General features: G+C 41.3%; 1 protein-coding gene across 6 annotated transcripts in view; it reads left to right on the forward strand.

Moving 5' to 3' along the window:
* Positions 1 to 20,641, forward strand: part of LOC308597686 (transducin-like enhancer protein 4) — a 135,465-nt gene that overhangs the window by 51,968 nt on the left and 62,856 nt on the right. For 4 of the 6 annotated variants that reach the window (XR_014013105.1, XR_014013106.1, XR_014013109.1 and 1 more), the window contains one exon: positions 9,697 to 9,771. The exons of the other annotated variants lie outside the window; for them this stretch is intronic. Coding sequence is in view for 1 of the 4 variants with exons in the window: in XM_081213668.1 (XP_081069794.1) it covers positions 9,697 to 9,771 (75 nt within the window). In the remaining 3 variants the exon portion in view is untranslated. The remainder of the gene's footprint in view (positions 1 to 9,696; positions 9,772 to 20,641) is intronic. 6 annotated transcript variants of the gene reach the window in all.

Here is a 20,641-nt window from a genome sequence, read left to right on the forward strand (position 1 = left end):
TCAATGGTAAGTCTGTGAGCTCTTAGAAAAGGATGCTGTGATTACTAAGACTCAGCATAGGTTTTTAAAAAATAAGTTATGTCAGATGACGCTAATTTCTTTCTTTTTTGATGGAGTACAAGCTTGGTGGATCAGGGGAATGCTGTGGAAATAGTGTATCTTGATTTCAGTAAGGCTTTTGACAAAGTCCTCCATTATATTCTTGCAAGGAAGCTGGTAAAATGTGGGTTGAGCAAGGTAACTTATGTGGCTTTGTAGCTGGTTGACTGACAGAACCCAAAGAGTACTCATTAATGGTTCCTCGTCATCCTGGGGAAAAGTGACAAGTGGGGTGCTGCAGGATTCTGTCCTGGGCCCAGTTTATAAATGACTTGGATGAAGGAATTGAAGGGATGCTCATCAGATTTGCAGATGACACCAAACTGGGAGGGGTTACTAATGCTGTAGAAGACAGAATCAGAATTCAAAATGACATTAACAGATTGGAGAACTGGGGCCAAGCTAACAAAATGAATTTCAATAGGGACAAATGTGAGGTTCTGCACTTAGGCAGGAAGAACCAGATGTACAAATATAGGGTGAGGGACACCTGGCTTACTAGCAGTACATGTGAAAAGGATCTAGGGGTCTTGGTGGGCCACAAGCTTAACATGAGTCAACAGTGGGATGCAGCAGCAAAAAAATAGCTAATGCTATTCTAGGCTGCATCAGCAGAAGTATAGTGTCCAGATAAAGGGAAGTAAGAGTACCACTCTATTCTGCCTTGGTCATGCCACACATGGAATACTGGGTCCAGTTCTGGGCATCACAATTTAAGAAGGATGTTGACAAGCTGGAAGGCGTGCAGAGGAGGGCATCCAAGATGATCAAGCGTCAGAAACTAGACCCTAGGAGGGCGTGAAGGATTTGGGTATGTTTAGCCTGGAAAAGCGGAGACTGGGAGGAAATATTATAGCCATCTTCAAATATCTAAAGGAGAGGGAATAAGCTTGTTTTCTCCTGCTCTGGAGGGTAGGACCTGAACCAGTGGCTTCAAGTTACAAGAAAGGAGATTTCAATTAAAATACTGTCAGAAAGTTTTTCTGCAAGAGCTGTTTGACACTGGAGGTTGTGGACTCTCCTTCATTGAAGGCGTTTAAGCAGAGGTTGGATGGCTATATGCCATGGATGCTTTAGCTGAGATTCCTGCATTTCAGGGGGTTGGACTAGATGACTTTTGGATCCCTTCCAACTCTACGATTTTATGGTAAAGAAAATGGGCGATTCAGCAATTTCTTACTGAACCATTAGTAAGATATACTAGAGATTTCTCAAAAGAATGATCTGAACAATGGGCTATTTATGTGTATTAGGTTTGCCATACGTCATGAAAATTCTGGTTTTCGGGTGTAAAAATGGCATTGGGGGAATTTTGCCGAATCAGCAAAATGTCGGGGGAAACCTGGATGTATGGCAACGCAATGGTAAAAGGCGTGGAAACAGCTCCAAAAGCTTAAAAAAAGCTCAACAATTTGGGTGGGTTTCTTTAAGAAAAGCAATTCTACTCTTTGAAATATGGCAACCCTAATGTGCACTAAAAACAACTGTATACTACCCTTCTTCCAGTTTAGGATTTTCAGATGGTGCATAGCCAGTTACAGAACCCATCCTGTTCCAAAGCCTATGTCACTAATGTGGTGCCCTTCAGTTGTTGTTAGACTACAACATCCATTATTTCTTGCCATTGTTCAGGTTGGCTGGACTGATGGAAGCTGGACTCCACACTGGCCACTCCTGCTATAATGCAATAGAATGAAATATATTCCCAGTAAACTTGGGTTAACAAAGTGGATTCTAGGAAGTAATATCTACACAAATTTTATTTATGATGCCTGTTCTACACACTCATACAGAAATTGCCTCCGCTATCCCCCGCTGGTCATCTGCACCAGTATTAACTATGCTCTCTCTTTTACTACCCAACCTGAATTACTCGAGCTTGTAGTATTTGCCTGAATCTATTTAGAACTTGCTATCTTGAGACATTCAAAAGCAAGTTGTTTTTCCTCCACTGAACTTGTGTGTGAATGTGTTTCCCTCCAAGGAAATGGTGCTGTGATAGTACATTACACCATGGAAGAAGCCGTGGGTATTTTATGTAGCAGTAGAGTAAGGAGTTGCTTCAAGAAAACTCTGGCTTCCACCCAGAATTTTGAATACAATGTCTTTGGTTTCTTTGTCCAGTCCTTTATAATGGCTAAAAAGCCTCTTACTGTAGTTAAGACCTGCTCTTCCCACCCACCCCTCCTCCCCAATTCCCATCAATATAAAGAAAATCCTCCAGTTCTTAAATCTCTTTTCAGTTAGTGTGTACTACTAAGAGAGTTTTTAATGCTCTGCTAGTGCTCTGTGGGGTGGCACTGACTTTATTTTTTTTGGTTAAACCTACTTTTCTAAATCTTTTAAAAGTAAATGTTATCTCCAGAGCGTTTGCAAATTCAGACTCTGTGCCCATCCTAAAGAGGATTAAGTGAAATAAAGATACATTTAACAGCAAAAGAATATCTGGATGCCCCCTCCCCTTTCTCTCTTTTTTTTTTTTTACTAGGAAGGAGTGTGCGCAGAAACATGTATTAATGCCTTGGAGTAAATGTTTAATATTGAAGCACTCCATTCCTTTCTTATGCTTTCTGGGCAGAATAGCAAATGGAAATGATTTGAAAAGAGGATTTTTAAAGGCTTCGCGGCTCTTCTTAGATGTTGGGAAAGAAAATAGGCCTGACCTACATTAGCAAAAAACAAATTGGATGGTGTTGATAATGGCGTCACATGGAGCTTCCTATTGTTTGATGCACTGATTACTGATGAGCATGATCATATTAGACTAATATATTGTATCCCCCCCCAAAAAAAAATACTTCAGTTGTCGTTTTTGTATAACCAGACAGAACCTTCACTCTGTACTTCATTCTGAATGATGGAGTGAATTGCCATACTCTTATGTTAGTCTGCATTTAAAGGTATTAGCTGGCTTCAGAAACTTTAGTCGTGTGTGTGTGAGAGATTTTATTAAGAAGGAAGTTTTAAAAATGTATTCTCTTGAGCTCATTCATGTGTAATCCTGCCATAGCACTTACAACAAGGAATCGAAAGCATCTGGGGGCCTTCACAGGAGGCACCTTTGGTGAAGTGGTGGCATCCTTCTGGTTTGTGTTCAATCAAGAACCTTCCTTGCCTGGTGACCTCCAGATATTTTGAACTCTAGCACGGCCAGTGGTCAGGGATGATGGGAGGTGCAGTCCAGCAATAACTGGAAGGTATCAGGTTTGTCTGTGGACTTCCATATTAGCAACTTTTAAGCTGATCAAATCCAAACTTCATTGGTTGTGGCCTTTATTTGTCAGCTGCAAACTGCTATAAAGAAACCACCAGCAGCAAGTTGCTTTCTCAACAAGATCTTCCAAGCAGAGATTGATGCAAATACTTCTTTCAGCATCTTTGTCTGTTTTGGTGTTCCTTGGACACACACCTTCTTATTAATTATTTTGCTTTTCAGACTTCCTGTCTTGCCTTCTGGTGAATTTGGGTTTGATTTATCCGAGTTTATGCTCTTTGTTCTTAGGGACAAAACTTCCATTTCTTAAAGTTACATGTCTTGCGTTTTGTAGCCTCCTTGACTCACATACAGTCTGTGATAGACGCTGTATTTAAGCCTCTATTACAAATGTATGTGTATGTTTTGAAAATTAGGCTTCATGCTTGTTGAAGGTATTTAACCCTCTAGCTTCATTCTTCAACTTCCCTTTTCACTCTTTTGCAAAATGTGATGCTGGAAAAACATATTTGGGGTTTATTTTTTGTGGGGGGAGGGGTTGGAGTAATTTTCCACTTAAACATATTTCATTTTCAATGTTATGGTCACTGTTTCTAAGTAGCTCAACATTGTTTGTCTTGAATCAGTTCCTTGGCACCACTGGTGATTAAATCAACAGTCGCCCCTTTCCTTGTAGACTTATAAATAACTACATCAGGGAAATTTGTCTAGTTCTGTAAGGCCCGAAATTACATTTTACCCTTATATATTTATGGCATTCATTATTATAGTTTCTACCTTCTTCCACCTTCCTGATGCCTCCTCACAGATCACCATCAGAATTTTGGTCAGGTAGCATAATATGTCCCTAATACTGTATTGCTTTTTTTGGCATGAATTCTACCAATAGTGATTCTGTGAATAAACTTGTTTCCTGCAAGACTGGGACTGTGTGCTTCCTTTGACATAGCGGTACTCCAATATGACCCACAGATTTTGTATCCAGGGATAACAGTATCCTATTGATTTTTTTCTGCTCTTCTACACTTCTGATTCTATTCCCTCCGCACCCCCTCCGGCTTGTCCACATTTGATAATTACTTAGCTGTTAATCCATTTCCACCACCATTTCAAATTAGACTGGAAAAGTCCACAACCACACGTATTTGAATTTGTACTTGAGGAGCAATTTTGGTCTTTCATGTTCATCCCGGCAAGTGATCCCTGTTGTGTTTGTCGCCTCCTTCTGTTTTGTTGATTCTATTATGCCAGTTAAGTACTCACAGGGCATGCACTCAAATAGCTGAAGGCGCGCATGAGCACACACATAGATCACCCTGGAGAGCTGCTGCCACCACCACGGTAGGCAGTAGTGAGTTAGATGGTGCCAATGACTTTAGGCAGCTTTCTGAGTGCCCTTCGTTTGCAGCTCGGAGCCTGGAGTTGGGAGCAGGGAGGAAAGTGAAAAGTCAAAGCCAATCCCAGGTTTAACCAACATTTTGGACTGGGGAGAAGGCGGGGTTCATTCCCTATCCTCTGTGAAACCCTTGGTCCCCTGGTGAGTGTGAGTAAGATCAGGCATAGGTAATCAGGCCCTGATAATCCTGGTCTACCTTCCCCAGAAGTTGGTTTAGATGCTCCACATACAGCCTTTGTGATCTTGGGTGCCAGCAGTGGGTTCCATTATAGTTCATTCAGGTAAAAAGGCAAAGTTGGAAAAGATGAAACTCAGTGAAGAAAGAAATTAAGGCCCCACTGCATACCTGGGGGGAAAGTAGTTGAGTGGGGAAGAGGATTGGGGTGGGGAATGATCAGGGTCTAAGAAGGACGTGGGGAAGAATTCTAATAGTTGTGAAGAAAGAAAAGAACGAAGAAGAAAATGGCAGAGGGGAGAAGAAGGATTCCAGGATTAGAAAGGGATGGGGAATGTGAAGAGGCGAACTGATGAGAAAGGAAGGGAGCAGGAATAAATTATGAAATGAAGGAAGGCTAAAAGATGGAAGAACAGAAGAAGAGGAGGAGGGTTACTTTTGACCATTCCCAGCCCACCAGCATTCTCCTTTTGAGGCACCACCGTATTCTTAGATGCCCCAGGTCACCACTTGGACCATCATCATCATCATCATCATCATCAAGTTGTTGGAACCAAACTTAGCAGCTGCCGCTCACGGGACTCAGCTGGTTTATGAGTGACTTGAGGAGGGAAGGGAGGAGACAGTGACCAGCCCCTCTGCTTCTCCTGCTAATCCACCTTCACCTTAGGGAATAGAGTAAGCCAAGTGGCTGCGAGAGGCGGGGGGGGCGGGGCGGGAAAGGAACAAAACAGAGAACAAGGGGAGGCAGTAGCCAAGTCCTGTGTTAGAAGAAGTTTAATGTCTTGTATATATAAAATAGATGTTCATAAATGTACCAAACACATGCAAATATGTAAACCACATGTCTGAAACCCACAGAAAAGTCCTGAAACCATTTTCTCTCTCCCAAAATGACCTCAAATATTTCTCTGCAAGGTCTAAGGAAATGGGAAAGCTTACTTATCAAACCTTTATTAGGCATTGTGCAAATAAAACCATAAAAGAGGAAATAACATATAAAAGCTTTGAAATATATATAAAAGGCAGCAGTTGGCTACATACATATATATATATATATACATATAAAATCAGTGGTTTTCGTTGTTAACCTGCTCCTTGGAGGACTGCTGCCAAAAACTCGGCTACCCCCGCCGTTACCCTTTGGTCGACGTCGGATAGGCAGAATCCCACACATTCACCTTGCTGGGGTTCCAGACCACCCAAAAGAGGGGACAGCACGCGTTGACGTGGGATACTGTACAATGGGCAATGAAAGAGAATATGCTCTACAGTGTCCGGGACATTCATAGAACATCTGCAGAATCTCTTGTTTCTAGGAATGTTTTGATATCTTCCCCTGACAAATGCTGAGGGAAAAACATTCAAACGGGCCAGCATAAAAGCCCTACGTTGGGCTGGGATTATTAATTTAGTGACGTAATTGGCTCTGCTGTCTAGGATATTTAAATCATAGAATATGGGGGAGCAAATTTTGTTTACAGCTGCCATAATATTTTGTCTCTCGACATCCTTTAGTCTAGTTAGGATGTTATGGAAAATGTATTGCTCATTAGAATTGTACAGGGGCTCCAGCTCGATGCCTAGAGATTCAATCTTTTTTTCGAGGTACTGATACCATCTTGATTTATAGGAGTCTTTGAGCAAATCAGCGAGCAGACTTGATGGAGGGCAGCGAAAATGGCAGCGTAACCAGTACTTTATTGAGGTGGACCATGCCCAATATTCCATTGTGTGTATGCCTATTTCTGCACACATTGTTTCATATTTGATCACAGCTGGGAGTCCAAGAATACGTCTCAGAAAGCTGGAGTGAATCTTTTTTAAATCACTGTTATATGCTTGGACCCATAGCGGGATTCCATAGAATATCTGGGATTGCACTTTTGTTTGAAATATCTGATTGGCCGCAGGAATAAATTGATTACCTTTCTGATAATAAAAACGGGCAACTGCTGATGAGGTACACTTTGCCTGTTTTATGGCATTTGTGCGATGATTTGCCCACCCTAAATTGCTCTGGAATAAGATTCCCAGATACCTATAGATTTTCACTTGTTGGATTTCTTGCCCTCTTATTTTCCAGCTCCCCATTGTCTCTGTGCTCACAAATCCTACCTTAACGGCACATTTAAGGTGTGAATAGGGTGAGCCTGTGATCTGGATTCAGGAATTAAATAGTTATAATAACAAAAGAGTGGCCCAAACCCAGATAATGCATTCAGGTAAATGGCGGACAGGAGATAAACAACGCACTCAGATTTCTGTTGTAGACCACCTTTTCTGTGATGTAGGTGTGATGTATCTGGGGGGTGGTCATGGGCTACACCCCTTCTGTGATGTATACATGATGTTTCTGGGGGTGGTCTGGAGTTTGAGGATGGGCAATTTAAAATGTCTATATAAGTGTGGGCACACCTTTGTTCTGGGTCCCTCCCCCCCTCCTGTGTGTGAGGAGGAGCACCCTTTTGGCACAGCTTTAATAAAGATCAGGCTTACTAGCTGCTTTGCTTCTCAATATTCTCTGGTTGGTCTCTGTTATTATCTCCTACAACCTACAAAAGGACTCTATATGGGCTCTTGGGTACCCCATAAGGGAAAAGGAGCAGTTTTTTCTCATAGCACCTGCAAACAGCAGCACACAAGAAGCATTGCCAGCAAACTGGTGCCAGTCACCAGGTCCAGCTTTAAAACTACTGCTGATTTGGATTTTTGCAGCCCTCTGTTTTCCTGTTTTGCACTCATTGCACAAAGCTCTTCATGTTTGTGGTTGGTTTCCCCTTTTCTTTTAAAGCAGCTGAATGCTCAGCAAACCTAGTAAGAATTCTCTCCGTGCCCAGAAGCAACAGGACAGCCCTGTGTGTGGGAGTTTTGAGTATGTTTATACTTCTTTGGTGGTGGCAGTATGATGCTGGTGTCCTCCATCATTACGTCTAGAGCTGTGGTTTTCAGCTGGGGTGCCTTGAATGGTGGTCAGGGATGCCACGGGCAGTACCAGCCTCCATCCCTCCTTCCTTCCTTCCCTTCCTCCTCTGATGTCCTCCCACGTCTCTGTCTCCAGAGGTTTGTGCAGCTATTTGCTGCAGTGGGCCTGGCTACAAGCTCTCCAGGCGAATGGTGCCTCTGGGTCAGTCAGGGGGTGCTGGCTGCCAGGAGCTGAGGTGGCTTCAGAGTAAGCAAGCAAGCGAGTGAGGGAGCCCAAGGGGAGAGGAGAGGAGGCTGAGGGAACCCTCCACAAGGGAAGGTGTCCGAAAAGGGGGGAGCGGCTGCCAGCTTGGCAGGGAAGGGATGACATAACTGAGCTCCTGAGACTTGGGAGTGCGTTTCCCCGCAGGCGAGCCACAGAAAGAATGTAGTTGGTCAAGGGAACCGTGGACTCAAAACGGTTGAAAACCTCTGGTCTAGAGTAAGGAAAATCTTGATTCTTGCATCAATTCACCAACAGCCTATTTGGCAATTCATTGCCCAGTGTTCCTACAGTTAGAGTATCCTGCCCTTTGTCTTTCCTTAGAGCGCCATCTTACTTATTGGAGTGTCGTTTCCCCTAAACGGAAAAACTTTGTGGCGCTCCAGTCTAGAACATTTTTGATTCCATTTTGTGCACCACTCTGCTTTTCTAGAGGGCAAGGAAATTTCACACCTGCTGAGCTGAACAGCGTTGAGACTTTAACAATATGTTCAGTCTACCTGATCTTTATGAAACAAATTGCATTGAAACTACCATGGCTCTAAGCTAAAGGCAGCTGAGAATTATGGTTCTTTGGGAGGGGCCAGAGATATCTTAAAAAAAACCCAAAAACATTTCAGCACCCTCACCCCAAACTACCCATTTTTGACTTCTTGGAGGCTCATGATAGTTAAAGCTGTGTGATGATATAGCGCAGGTAAGCCAGCCCACCTCAGTTTAAGCCTCAGACATTTATCTGAGAGTTTCATGATGGCTTTTTCCCCTGGTGTAAGCATGTTTAGAATCTCAGCCTTAGCCTTAATCATGGCTCTGGTGATCGAAACAGCCAAAGGCTTTCGCATTTTGATTGAAATATGAACAAAGATTCAACATGTATTTTTCCCTATAGCGAAGCTTCTTTAAAATGTGCCAACGCCTGTGTCTTCTGTCTCCAGACTTGTAATCCTAAATTAGCAAGCTTGTCTTTGCCTTGTTTACATACGGATGAAAGGCCAGGGTGTTTCAGCTTACTCTCTTGCTCTCCTCCTCTCTTTCCCTATCCTCTCTTTCTCTCTCTCTCATTTAATTGCTTCAAGTCTGGATTAACCCCTTTATTGGAATAAATAAATTTAAAGCTGAAGCAAGTTAAGGGATATATTTATATCAAAGTAAGCAGTCAAGTGCACAAGTCAGAGAGAATTAGAACTAACGTTTTTCTTTTCTGACAAGGAAATAGCATGGCTAGTGGGTGGGTGCCTTGCTTTTCAAATGCATCACTTTGTTCACTACATTTTGCTGTCTTATTCCTAGAGAACGACTCTTGCAGTTGAGGACAGCACTGTCCTCTTAAGTCATAGATTGGTATGCTGCTGTTGCCCATTTGGAACAGAGAGTTCTCTCTGGGCAGAGAGATGAAAGCTGAATTCCAGTTAATTACTTGGTCTGGATAAAATAAACCCTCACCTCGAGCTATCTTACAAATCCACCCAGAATTCTTGCTCTGTAAGGCACATATTATTTCAGGCCTGCATGCAATCTAAAAGAGGGGTTTTTTAAAAGCTTATTTTTAAAGGAGAGAAGGAAATTCTGTGCTTAATTCACTAGAAAGCAAATAATTTTATTCTGTTTCTGATCTTCATTTATAGCACCAGCAACAAGTGGTGCAGGCTGTGGAACGTGCCAAACAAGTGACCATGGCAGAACTGAACGCAATCATTGGGGTATGTCGTCTTTCCATTTTAGCTTTCATAGTCTTTTTTAAAATTAGTTCACTTTCTTTCTTTTTTCCTCCAAACTCTGCTTTTTGTTGTGAAGTTTAGTTCTCTCAGCTGGTCAGAAATAAATTGGACAGCAGTGGATCCAAGCACTGGTTAATCTGTGCTTCTACAAATTGGTCAAGCTGTCCCTTTGTTGCAGTCCACCTAACAATATATACATATACGCTGTGCTTTTGAAACTTCGTAACAAGCCAGCTGGTAAACAAAAGAATTCTACTGACCATGTAGCTATTTCTCATTTTCATTTTTCCAACTCATTTCTTTTTAAATGTGCAGAAGCTCAAAAGACTGACAACCAAATTGACAGAAGACGCTCCTATCTGGTGAAGAGCTTTGCCAGCCTTATATTTTAAGATCTTTCAGCCCCTCATTTACTCACTGGAAGTATCTATGGGCATCAAGATGTAATGTGTGAACTGAGACATCTGCTGTAGCAACTTCCACAATCTGAAATGTACTTCTTTTGAGGATGTGGAAGTTGTCATTGTAGAAGAACAAGTAGGATAATGCAGAAGGTGTAGGATTTGCAGTGCAGTGGTACCTCGGAAGTCAAACGGAATCCGTTCTAGAAGTTCGTTCGACTTCCAAAACATTAGGAAACCAAGGCACGGTTTCTGATTGGCTGCAGGAAGCTCCTGCAGCCAATTGGAAGGTTTGCAAACCGGAACACTCACTTCTGGGTTTGCGGCATTCAGGAGCCAAAACGTTTGACTCGCAAGGCATTCGGGATCCAAGGCACGACTGTAGTTTTTATCTCATGTGCTCCTGCAAAGCATGCATTTGGTTTTACTTATTTTTCAAAATTGCAACCCCCCTCTCAAGCCAGAGTTCTCAAGGTGGTTGTAAAGAAATAGGGGGGAAAGGCTGTGTGTGTTTTTAAGTCACATCATTTACAAATTAAAAATTAATATCTAAAATATTAGTAAACATTCATTAAACATTAAACAAAATATATGAAAACAACAAGAAGCCATCAGCCACAGGTAATAGGTATTTTCAAAATTGACCATCAGATTTGATTGTTTTCTGAATCCACGTCTCATTGCTTAGGGTGGAGAATGGCTTCTGTGAATGAAGAAGGAGGCTAAAGGAACATCTGTGCAAACCTCAATATGCATTTCAAAGCTATCCAAATATGATCAGTAAACTGCACACTGACTGTGTCTTGACTTTGCATAGTGTACACCCTTTGACCTTTTTTTGCTTGTTGTTTTGCGCACCTCTTTTTAAAACACCTCTAGAAGAAATGGTGCGATTGAATCCTGGAAACAAAGCGCCCCCCCCCCCCACATGTGCCCTATTTTAGTTAGACAACTAAAAGGGCTACTTTGGCTGGTCAGCCATTATACCAGGGTAGAGCACCTTGTTTTCTCGTGTTGCTTTTATTCCTTTTAACAATTCCAGCATGCCTTTGGGGCCTCTTTGCAAATATCATTCGGGCTGTTTTGACCTGAGATAATTGTATTTTGTAGCAAGGACTCAAAGTGCCACACACGGGGTTCTGTGTCCACACAGAACTCCAAAGAGCTCGAGATTGATATTTTAGATCAAATTCAGTGTGGCACAAGAAGCAAAATCTGCTCATATGGAATCGCTTCCACTTGCCCTAGTGCCTTTGTATGTAGCTAATTCCAAGTCTCTGCCATCCCAAATACATAACATAGTTTTATGGAAAGCCACAAGTCATATTCCAAGGCAAATGTGGGTTGTTGGGTTTTTTTTGCAGAATTATCTAGGAATAAGGGATTGGGTAATATGACTCGTATTGGCCATCTATCATTACATTTCAGTTGGCTTTTTATTTTCTTGAGAACTGGTGGGCTCCTCATTGGCATTAACTGGGACAAGATTTTGTCCCAGTAAATTTAATATGAAATGTTAAATGCTGCCTCCTGAATTTCAAACATTGGGCACACAGTAGCAACATTTAATGGGCTCCCTTTAAACAAAGGAGGAGGAGGAGAAAACTTTTTATGATTCACTTCTAAAGACTGATAAAACAGTTGGTTGTTCAGAAGTACCATATAAAATAAAGGTGAGGAAAAATCACTAATAGCCCTATGATTCACATCTGTAATTATTCAGTTAGTTCAAGCAATTGTTTAAGTTATTCTAATGAAGACCTTACCAGTGTGCCTCTCCTTTCTCTGCCCACTCGCAAATGCTTTTTTCCCTTTTGTGTATAGAATATACATAAAAGTCTCCCTTTAAAAATGCACTGTATCAAACACGCTTTGAAATGCTAATTATTCCATTTACTTTCATTAAAATTCAAATTGCTGAGTGAAGATGTGGATAAGGGTTGCGGAATAATCAATCTGTAGTGAAGATATTCCTTCATTTATGCTTCTATCTTTTAACAAGGAAGTAGGGGCACTCTGATCCTGCCTGACAGGAGTGTAGAGCGTGGTCTGATTGTAGCTTGTTTTTCTTAATAGGCTATTTTGAGTGTTCTTTCCTATCCCTCTGACCACAAGAAAATACCAGCAGTCAATTAAAAAATATAAATGGGAAAGAGTAACCTTTATTTCCTCTGAAGTGCCCCTTAGAAAGGAGGAGATGAATCAGACAGAGTAGGTTGTGTCGAATCATGAATAACATTTGTTATATGTCTTTTACGCTCCAGTGGGGAGACTAGAAGATGAATAATTTCCCAATTAGTTTTCATTACCTAATAAAACTGCTGCTATCTAAATATTCTTTGAATAAAATAAATTGCAAAAGGTCTGATTTTTTTTTTAACGTAAGTGCTTTTCATGTAAAGTTATTGAGAGTGTGAGCCTTGCTTTACTCTGATTGTTAGACATTTTTTAAAACCACTCAATATTGTTTTAGTTGATGGACATGCATCTTGTAGTCCAGTGTGTGTAGTTTTTGTTTTATTTCATTTTTTAACTGTTGTGTGGAGTTTCAGTGAAAATCTCCCTTTTAATTTTACTGTGAACTTCAAACTGCACCAAATGAATGCTTCCCCTTTGGCTGCTTGCTAGCAGCTGGAGCTACAGCCTTTCAAACTAATTTAGATACCCTACATGGTTATACGTATTTAAATGAAGAAATATGAGAATAACATTGTCTTGCAAAAGGCATTTAATTTCACTGAGCAGGTAGGAGAGTTTATCCTCGCTAGGTGGCTGTTTTAACTGAATTTGCACATTCACAGGGTTGCGGGGAAATTCGTTCTTCTCCCATGTGCCCACCCTCAGTCGTTTTCATCACTTTTTTTAAAAAAATAAATCTCTGCATACAAAATAATAGTGCTTCATTAATATCCATATTTTGGGGTTCCTCAAGAGGTGCGCTATCTTGAGTATATCTCAATAGGATGATACACATACGTACATAGAAATGTTAGGAAAGAAATTGCAGTTCATTGTAGAATAAAATATACATGGGAGATATATGGGGTCATCAGGGATTGATCTAAAGGAATTCTGTGGTGTAGTTCAGTATTTTGTGAACATGTATTTGTAGTACGTTGTAGATCCTTCATACCTTGATGCTAGGATTTTGTGAAACCTAATGAAACACCTTGTTAACTTTGCAATATTCTTCCTTCATTGGTAAATGAACCAAACCACTGATCCATGCCATTTAAATGTGGAATGCTGAAGTGAACTTGAAAAACGGAGAGACGGGTTGTTCTCTTGACAGTAAACTAGTTGTGTTTAATGGAATGAAACACTTATAATGACTTCTTTCACAGGTCATGTTCCATTGAAAATTACTGACAGATTGTCACAAGTTAAATATTAGCCATCCTTCTTAAAATTTGTTTTTCAGGGGAAACGAAAGGGGGTGGGGAGGAGGATTTCTGGGGGAAACTTCACCATTATAATTATAACAGAACCCATTTGAGATGAAACTACTTGGTCACTGTTCACATTCCAGGGTTTTTATTCCAAGCTACACATATAGAAACATTTAATGCCCCCTCCAGAAATACTGCTCTTAACTGAAATGTTTTGGCTGGAGTTCTCTGTGCAGCTAAATGCCATTGGTCTGTGACTCTTTCCTTTTTTCTGGTATTCTTTTACATAAAATGGGTTAGAATCTACCTTGAGTATCCCGAGATCCCCTTCTCCTTCTGTTTGTGCCCTGTTTCTCCAGCCTGGGGCTGGGGCTTCTTCAGTGGACTAGGGCCATCAACTCCTGAGTAAAGGTAGTCAGGAGGCAGAGAAGTTTGGCAGGGGGAAGCGCAAAGGACCAGAGAGAAGTTGTTGAAGAAAATGAAAAGGTGAGGTAAAAGGTTGGTATCTATCATCATCAGCAGTATTGATAGTACTGACCTTAATGGTGATTATTATAATATAAACTGGGAATAGAAACGAGAAGAAGTTGTTTGCTGTATCCGCTCTCAAGGAGGCAGGGGCAGCATCTTAAAAAAACACAATGTTAAACCCTAATTAATGTATCACTAGAATGAGAGATGGGTAGGTAAAGAAAGGGATTTAGAGTAGGGGTCAGCAAACTACAGCCCCTGGGCCGGATCAGACCCACCTGGTCCTAAATCTGGCCCGCGCCGTGAAGCTGGAACCCGCCACGAAGCCGAGACTGCCAGCGATGGCAAAGGGAAGAAGAGGCCAAGCGGTGGCAGCTCTGCCAAATGCCAATCAGTGGCGTTTGATTGGCAGAGACGTCACCGTGCCGCGCTGGGGTAAACTAGGTGCAGCGTTTGATTGGCAGAGCTGCCGCCGCTCAGCCTCTTCCTCCCGTTGCCGCCCTGGTGCTCCTGTGGGCCAGAGAGCAGAGCGGACGAGCTCGCTCTTTCTCTAGGCAGGAAGAAGCCTGTTTCGCGTCACTGCTGCCAGCATAGGAATCAGATGATAGATAGAGATAGATGATAGATAGATAGATAGATAGATAGATAGATAGATAGATAGATGATGATAGATAGATAGATAGATAGATAGATAGATAGATAGATAGATGATAGATAGATAGATAGATAGATAGATAGATAGATAGATAGATAGATATAGATAGTCATACCTCGGGTTAGATGTGCTTCAGGTTGAGCACTTTCGGGTTGCGCTCTGCAGCAACCAGGAAGTAACAGAACACGTTACTTCCGGGTTTCGCCGCTTGTGCATGCGCAGACGGTCAAAATGACGTCACGTGCATGCGCGGAAACAGCAAATCGTGGCACTCGCAGGCATGGGTTGGTTTCGCTTCAGGATGCGAACAGGGATCCAGAACGCATCCCGTTCATATCCAGAGGTACCACTGTATATAGTCCGGCCCTCCACAAGGTCTGAGGGACAGTAGACCAGTGGGTTTGCTGACCCCTGATTTAGAGTAATAGAGATGGACAGAGAAGGATATGGAAGTAAGTGTGGAAGTCAGAGGGAAGCAATTTAAAAACTATTTGTACACATTGACCTGGATCAAAGAACTACCAAACTGTATTTCAAAAATGTCAGCTGTCCATCAGCTTCCTGTTTCACATTGTAAACTGCTTTTGATGTTGGGGTGTTTCAAAAGCAGTTTGAGAGAGGACATTGGGATCTGTTGCTGAAAGCGGGAAAGTGTTGCAAAATAAAATATCTCTCTGGATCGCAGCCGCTGTGATAAGTGGTTAGTATAGGTGACCCCAGCTGAAACTGAATGGCTGTAGTTTACTTAGAATCATAGAATTGGAAGGGTCCCAATGGTCATCTAGTCCAACCCCAAGCAGTGCAGGAATCTCAGCGAAAGCATCCGTGGCAGATGGATAGAGGTTTAACATACAAGGTTTAATTAACTGCATGTGAGCGGCAGCGGCTGACCATTAATTACAGTCTTATGCTGAAATGTATGTAAAGCAGGAAATACCGTATTTTTCGCCCTATAGGATGCACTTTTCCCCCTCCAAAAATGAAGGGGAAATCTGGGTGCGTCCTATGGGGCAAATGCAGGCTTTTGCTGAAGCTTGGAAAGCGAGAGGGGTCGGTGTGCACTGACCCCTCTCGCTCTGCAGGCTTCAGGAAGACATCCGCAGCCTAGGCAGCCCTAGGGCTCCCCACGCTGCGGATAGCAGCCTGCCGCCCGGCGGGCACGGCGCCCTGAAGCAGAGCGCCCCTCGCACCGGGCAGACATCGGCCAGCCCCACAAGCTCGGGGGACAGCAGGGAGGCGCAGCGCCGCCATCCCGCTGTCCCTCGACCTGGTTCGGTTTCCCCGACCTGCTTTTGGGTGGGTGGGGAAATAAAGGGGGAAAAAATTCCTTTATTTCCCCCCCAAAAAACTAGGTGCGTCCTATGGGATGGAGCGCCCTATGGGACGAAAAATACGATAAATCTGATGTTGGCTCCATAAAGACACGTAGAATAGATTGTGATGTCAGCAATCAAAGGTACAAACAAAATATTGTAATAAATAATTTCCGTTTTAACATAAGGATTTCATTTTTACTTATTATGTAGACAGAACGCTTTGGGGGGTGGGCAGGGCTAGCAGAAATCCACCGGACTAGTAATTGACACACTTTTACAAAGGGGAGTAGTAACTTGGAACTTAAATAAATTGATGGCTGTTCAGTGCTCCCCTTCCCTCAGTTCTGGAGGTAGTGATCATTTGTCGTTAAATGTGTTTGTGTATCCTCATATACATACACACATACACTTATGTGTGTGCATACCGCACACCGTTGCCACATACGCCTATTTATGTTGCATACAAGTGGAGCCTTGCACTTGTGCCTGTTTATCACAGAGGGAAATGTAGCAAAAATGTAAGAACCAGGTATGCAGCGATGTTCCAAAAAATACAATTTAGCACAAGAAGTGCTGAACCTCAATTTTTAGCAGTGACACTTTAATGATAGGAAGCCTGCAAAATTATTTGCTATCAATTGTGAAGGCAATAACAAGCCTTGGTGGTTTTTCACACTCTCTGTGTTAAGTGCTTTCAGAATGACAGCGTAAACTGTGTTAGAGAACTCCAAGGAAGTAAAACTGATTAAAATGTTCATGCTTGAATGGTGCTGATGGAATAGTTCATTTGGACTTTCTCTACCTCCTGCAGCTCAAGCTGAAATATTAAAATTCAGTGGATTTAAATCTCTCTCCCCTCAGCTCAGGGAAAAAAAACATTACATTTTAATAGGTTTTAAACTCATAATTCACTGGTTTGGAGCAGTACTATTAAATCTATTTAAATATTACTTGTATTACTAAGGAAATGATTTAAATGATTTTGCCTGTACTGTTTCTCTCATACATATATAAATAGTATACATATATGTGTATAATTTTTAAAACAGTCTGGTTTAACCTTTAAGCATTTTGTTTTATTAATAAAATTATATTAATTGCTTTGGAAAATTAAAAATGTGTTAAAAGTGAATGGCAAGCTTTAGAATAATAAACCTTTTAGATTGCATATAATTAGTAGATTTAAATTTTTTCTCATTAATGCTCTTGATGTAAAAACAATCCATTCTGTGTTTGAGATTGAAATGTCTCTGCGTTCCTCATCTTCCAGTATTTTTCTTTATTTTTTTTAAAGAGTGGGCAGCACACATTGGTTAAAGCTTTTTGGAATATAATGTTTATTCTTTTGATTAGTACTTAACGTGCCACCTCTTTTCTATGTTTTCTGAGATATTTGGGGTTTGAGAGGGAAGTGGAAATCTCTGGATAGCCATGTGGTACAGATAAGTGCATACAAGTTCTAATAAAAACTTAGCATCGGTGCATGCTATTATCCCCGTGGCGCCACTGGTCCATGGCTCATGCTGCTAAATGCTAATGCATTTTTGCACTGGTGCTGAACGCAAGGAGGAATTTCTGACTGTGTGAAGGGGCTGCTTTTTGCCTTTCAAATGAGTTTACTCTTTGGGTCTTTGATCTGAAACAAAGGTTAAGAAATAAGGGCTAGGCTTTGGGATGGCATAATTTGGCGCAGCTCCACTGAGTACCTTGATTTATGCCAGCTAAGAGTGCCTCCTCCTGAATCTACACAGGGAAGAGGATTTGACTGTCCCCGTTGATTCTGAACGTTTTGATTTAATGCGCAGGGAGGGGAAAGTCGCATTTTCTCTGTAAATTATGGATGGTTACAATTTCAGTTTGTTTAGTAAAGTCATTCCCACCGAATGTGTGCGTGTTCAGAGCTGCCAACCTCTGAGAGCCGGGGAGGGTGTTGTATAAATTAGTAATCGACTGTGACCTCTGTGCAGCAATCACTTATTTTTCTGGCTTTTTATTGTTTGATCAAAGGCTCTGCCTATATTAAGCTGTGCTTGGAGCTTAAAGGCTGTAAAACAAATTGGCCACCTGCTGTATACTGTATACAGATTGCTATGGCGGAAAGGCAGAAGAGCGGTTGACATAATGGTGTGTCTGTTTCATGTTGTCTTTTGTTTCATGTTTTAGGAAACGCTGAAATATGCCATATCTTATTTAATCACAGTGTGAAACAGGTGCAGTGGCATGGCTCAAAGTGTCTGCAGTTGGATATTATATACTGTCCTATTTGGAGATTTTAAATTAAAGTATGAAAATTTCACTTGGTGCAGTAGCTTAGTACACTGCCTAAATAGGCTTAATGAATTCTTGGTGGATCATAGTACTTGTCATGAAGGGTTTCCCCCCTTCATCCCCTGCTTCAGTCTTGCCAAAATTACTGGGAATAAGATTTCTGAATAGGCTCTGCACATAGTGATGCTAATTCAGAAGAATTCTGGTTATCAGCCATTTTCCCAGGCAAGACAGTTCCAGGTCTTCTCATATTGGGGCGTGTTTTGCCGCATTTCAAAGGTAGTCTAAATGAACAATAGAATACCTGCTTTGATGAAATTTCACCCACCGGGAAAGATCTTTATTATTTTTCCAGGCCTTTCTCACTTGTTGCCTTTGTTTTTGCCACTACTCTTGTGCTGCTTTTGTACATTTTACCATTTGTTTGTTTGTTTTGTTGTATACATTAGTTTTATTCATTTTTATTCTTGTTGTAAGCTAAACTTGGTTATAGGAGGGCAAAGTAATCCTGCAATGAACCAGTAGGGTGGATGGTTTTGGTCTGACGAATATTGCAAAGCCTAACGTTTAAAATGCAGAAATACTAAAAGAAGAAGTGGGCACAGGATTATTCAATCCCTTGGCCGTTTTGAAGGTTCGCAAGGGATGTGTGAAGGGAAGCAAAACTCTCTGGGGAAAATGGCAGACTGCTTAGTTGGTTTGTTGTTACAAATGGGAAGATGCATCCAATAAGTTAATTTCCTTTCCTAGTCAATACATATGGCCACACCCTAGTTACTCGGTTGAGTGTAGGCATTGCAGAAGCTCTTAATTATCATTTTAATGTTGTTAGCTGCTCTGGGCCCAGCTTCGGCTGGGGAGGGTAGGATAATAATAATAATAATAATAATAATAATAATAATAATAATAATAATAATTCATTAATTAACCCACATATTGAGAGCCACTGGCAATTAAAGTGACTATAGATGTGTTGTTCTCATATCTTTGGCCAGTTGTCCTTTGCACCATGCTAATTTAGACACAAAGATGTAAAATTAGAATTACCATGTTTAAATAGAAGTATAACACATCTCACCACAGTGGGGAAGACTGTGGCCAGGTGACTGGTGTGCCTGCTTAGTCTGCTGTCCAGTTGTTAACAGTTGATGGACATATTTAGGACCTTCCTATACAGGACACATGTCCACTGGAATTCAAGCCATGGCAAGTCCTCACATGAGTGATGGATTTGTCCTGCTGGCTCCAAAAGTGTGTTATATGTTTAAAGAAGACAAAATCTTAATGGATAACAAGTAAAATCCAGTCTGTATTGGGGGAGGGGAGGTAATAGCCAGCATCATATGAAACCTATTATGTCTTGTTCAACGTCAATGGCTGCCTTCTAAACCTGTGATTTCCCTCTCTTGCTAATGTTCATCATACTTGTTTTCCTGAAAGAAGACATGCTACTGACTTTTCCTCTTACATTTCTTACTCAATGATAAAGTCCAAGAGGTCAATACTAGTATGGGAGGCAGGAGTAGTGGTTAGTCTATGTGTTTTAACCCTGCATATTTAACATACCAGCTCATGTTATAAGAAATAGGATTTCTGAAGTGTGTGTGTGTGTGTGCGCGTGTGTGTGTGTGCGCGTGTGTGTGAGAGAGGGGGGGGAGCAGGGTTTTGGGGTGAGTGAAATGGATATTGGCTGCTGATTTACTGTTAATTTAATATTAAGGATTTCTATGTCTTGATATTTTATAATTTATTTTTTCCCTTTCTAGGTTTTGTAACGTTCTAGGTTGCTTATTTCTCTTTCTCTTCTAATTCTATTTCCTCCACTTGGTAGCTGTTTTTGTATGCAGTGTGACTTGAATAGTAATACTAATGAGAATATTTTAATTGGATGTTGCCTCTATTTTCCAGGCAGCGTTGAAAGGATATACATACAGCATGCATGTGGGCTGAGATGTAAAGTGAGGTCTTTGAGAGATTAATTTGTCAGTTAACATTAGAAATGTCTCTGGGTTGGAGGAGGATGTTAGGGCTGTTTGGATAATGGCAATGAGCTTTCAGGGTCGGTAAGGGGGAAAGCACTAGATTACTCTGGCATGGCACTGCTTGGATGATATCCAGTAGAAACCTGAATCCTTTCCAGGAAAATAGGCTTCTGAATGTGCTGACTCTAACAAGAGAACATTAGAAGCTAATTTGTCCATGGTTTATAAGCACATTGTGCTTTTAATTTGATCTTTTTTAGATATGTAGTTGGGAGATTTAAGCTTGCCATCAATATTTCATATCTTAGTTAGGAAATGGTAATGAAATCAATGGTAAACCTTTTTTGACTCCCTCCATGTTTTCCAACTT

The sequence above is a fragment of the Podarcis bocagei genome (genome assembly GCF_964188305.1).
Source record: "Podarcis bocagei genome assembly, chromosome: 11".
Taxonomy (NCBI): Eukaryota; Metazoa; Chordata; class Lepidosauria; order Squamata; family Lacertidae; genus Podarcis; species Podarcis bocagei.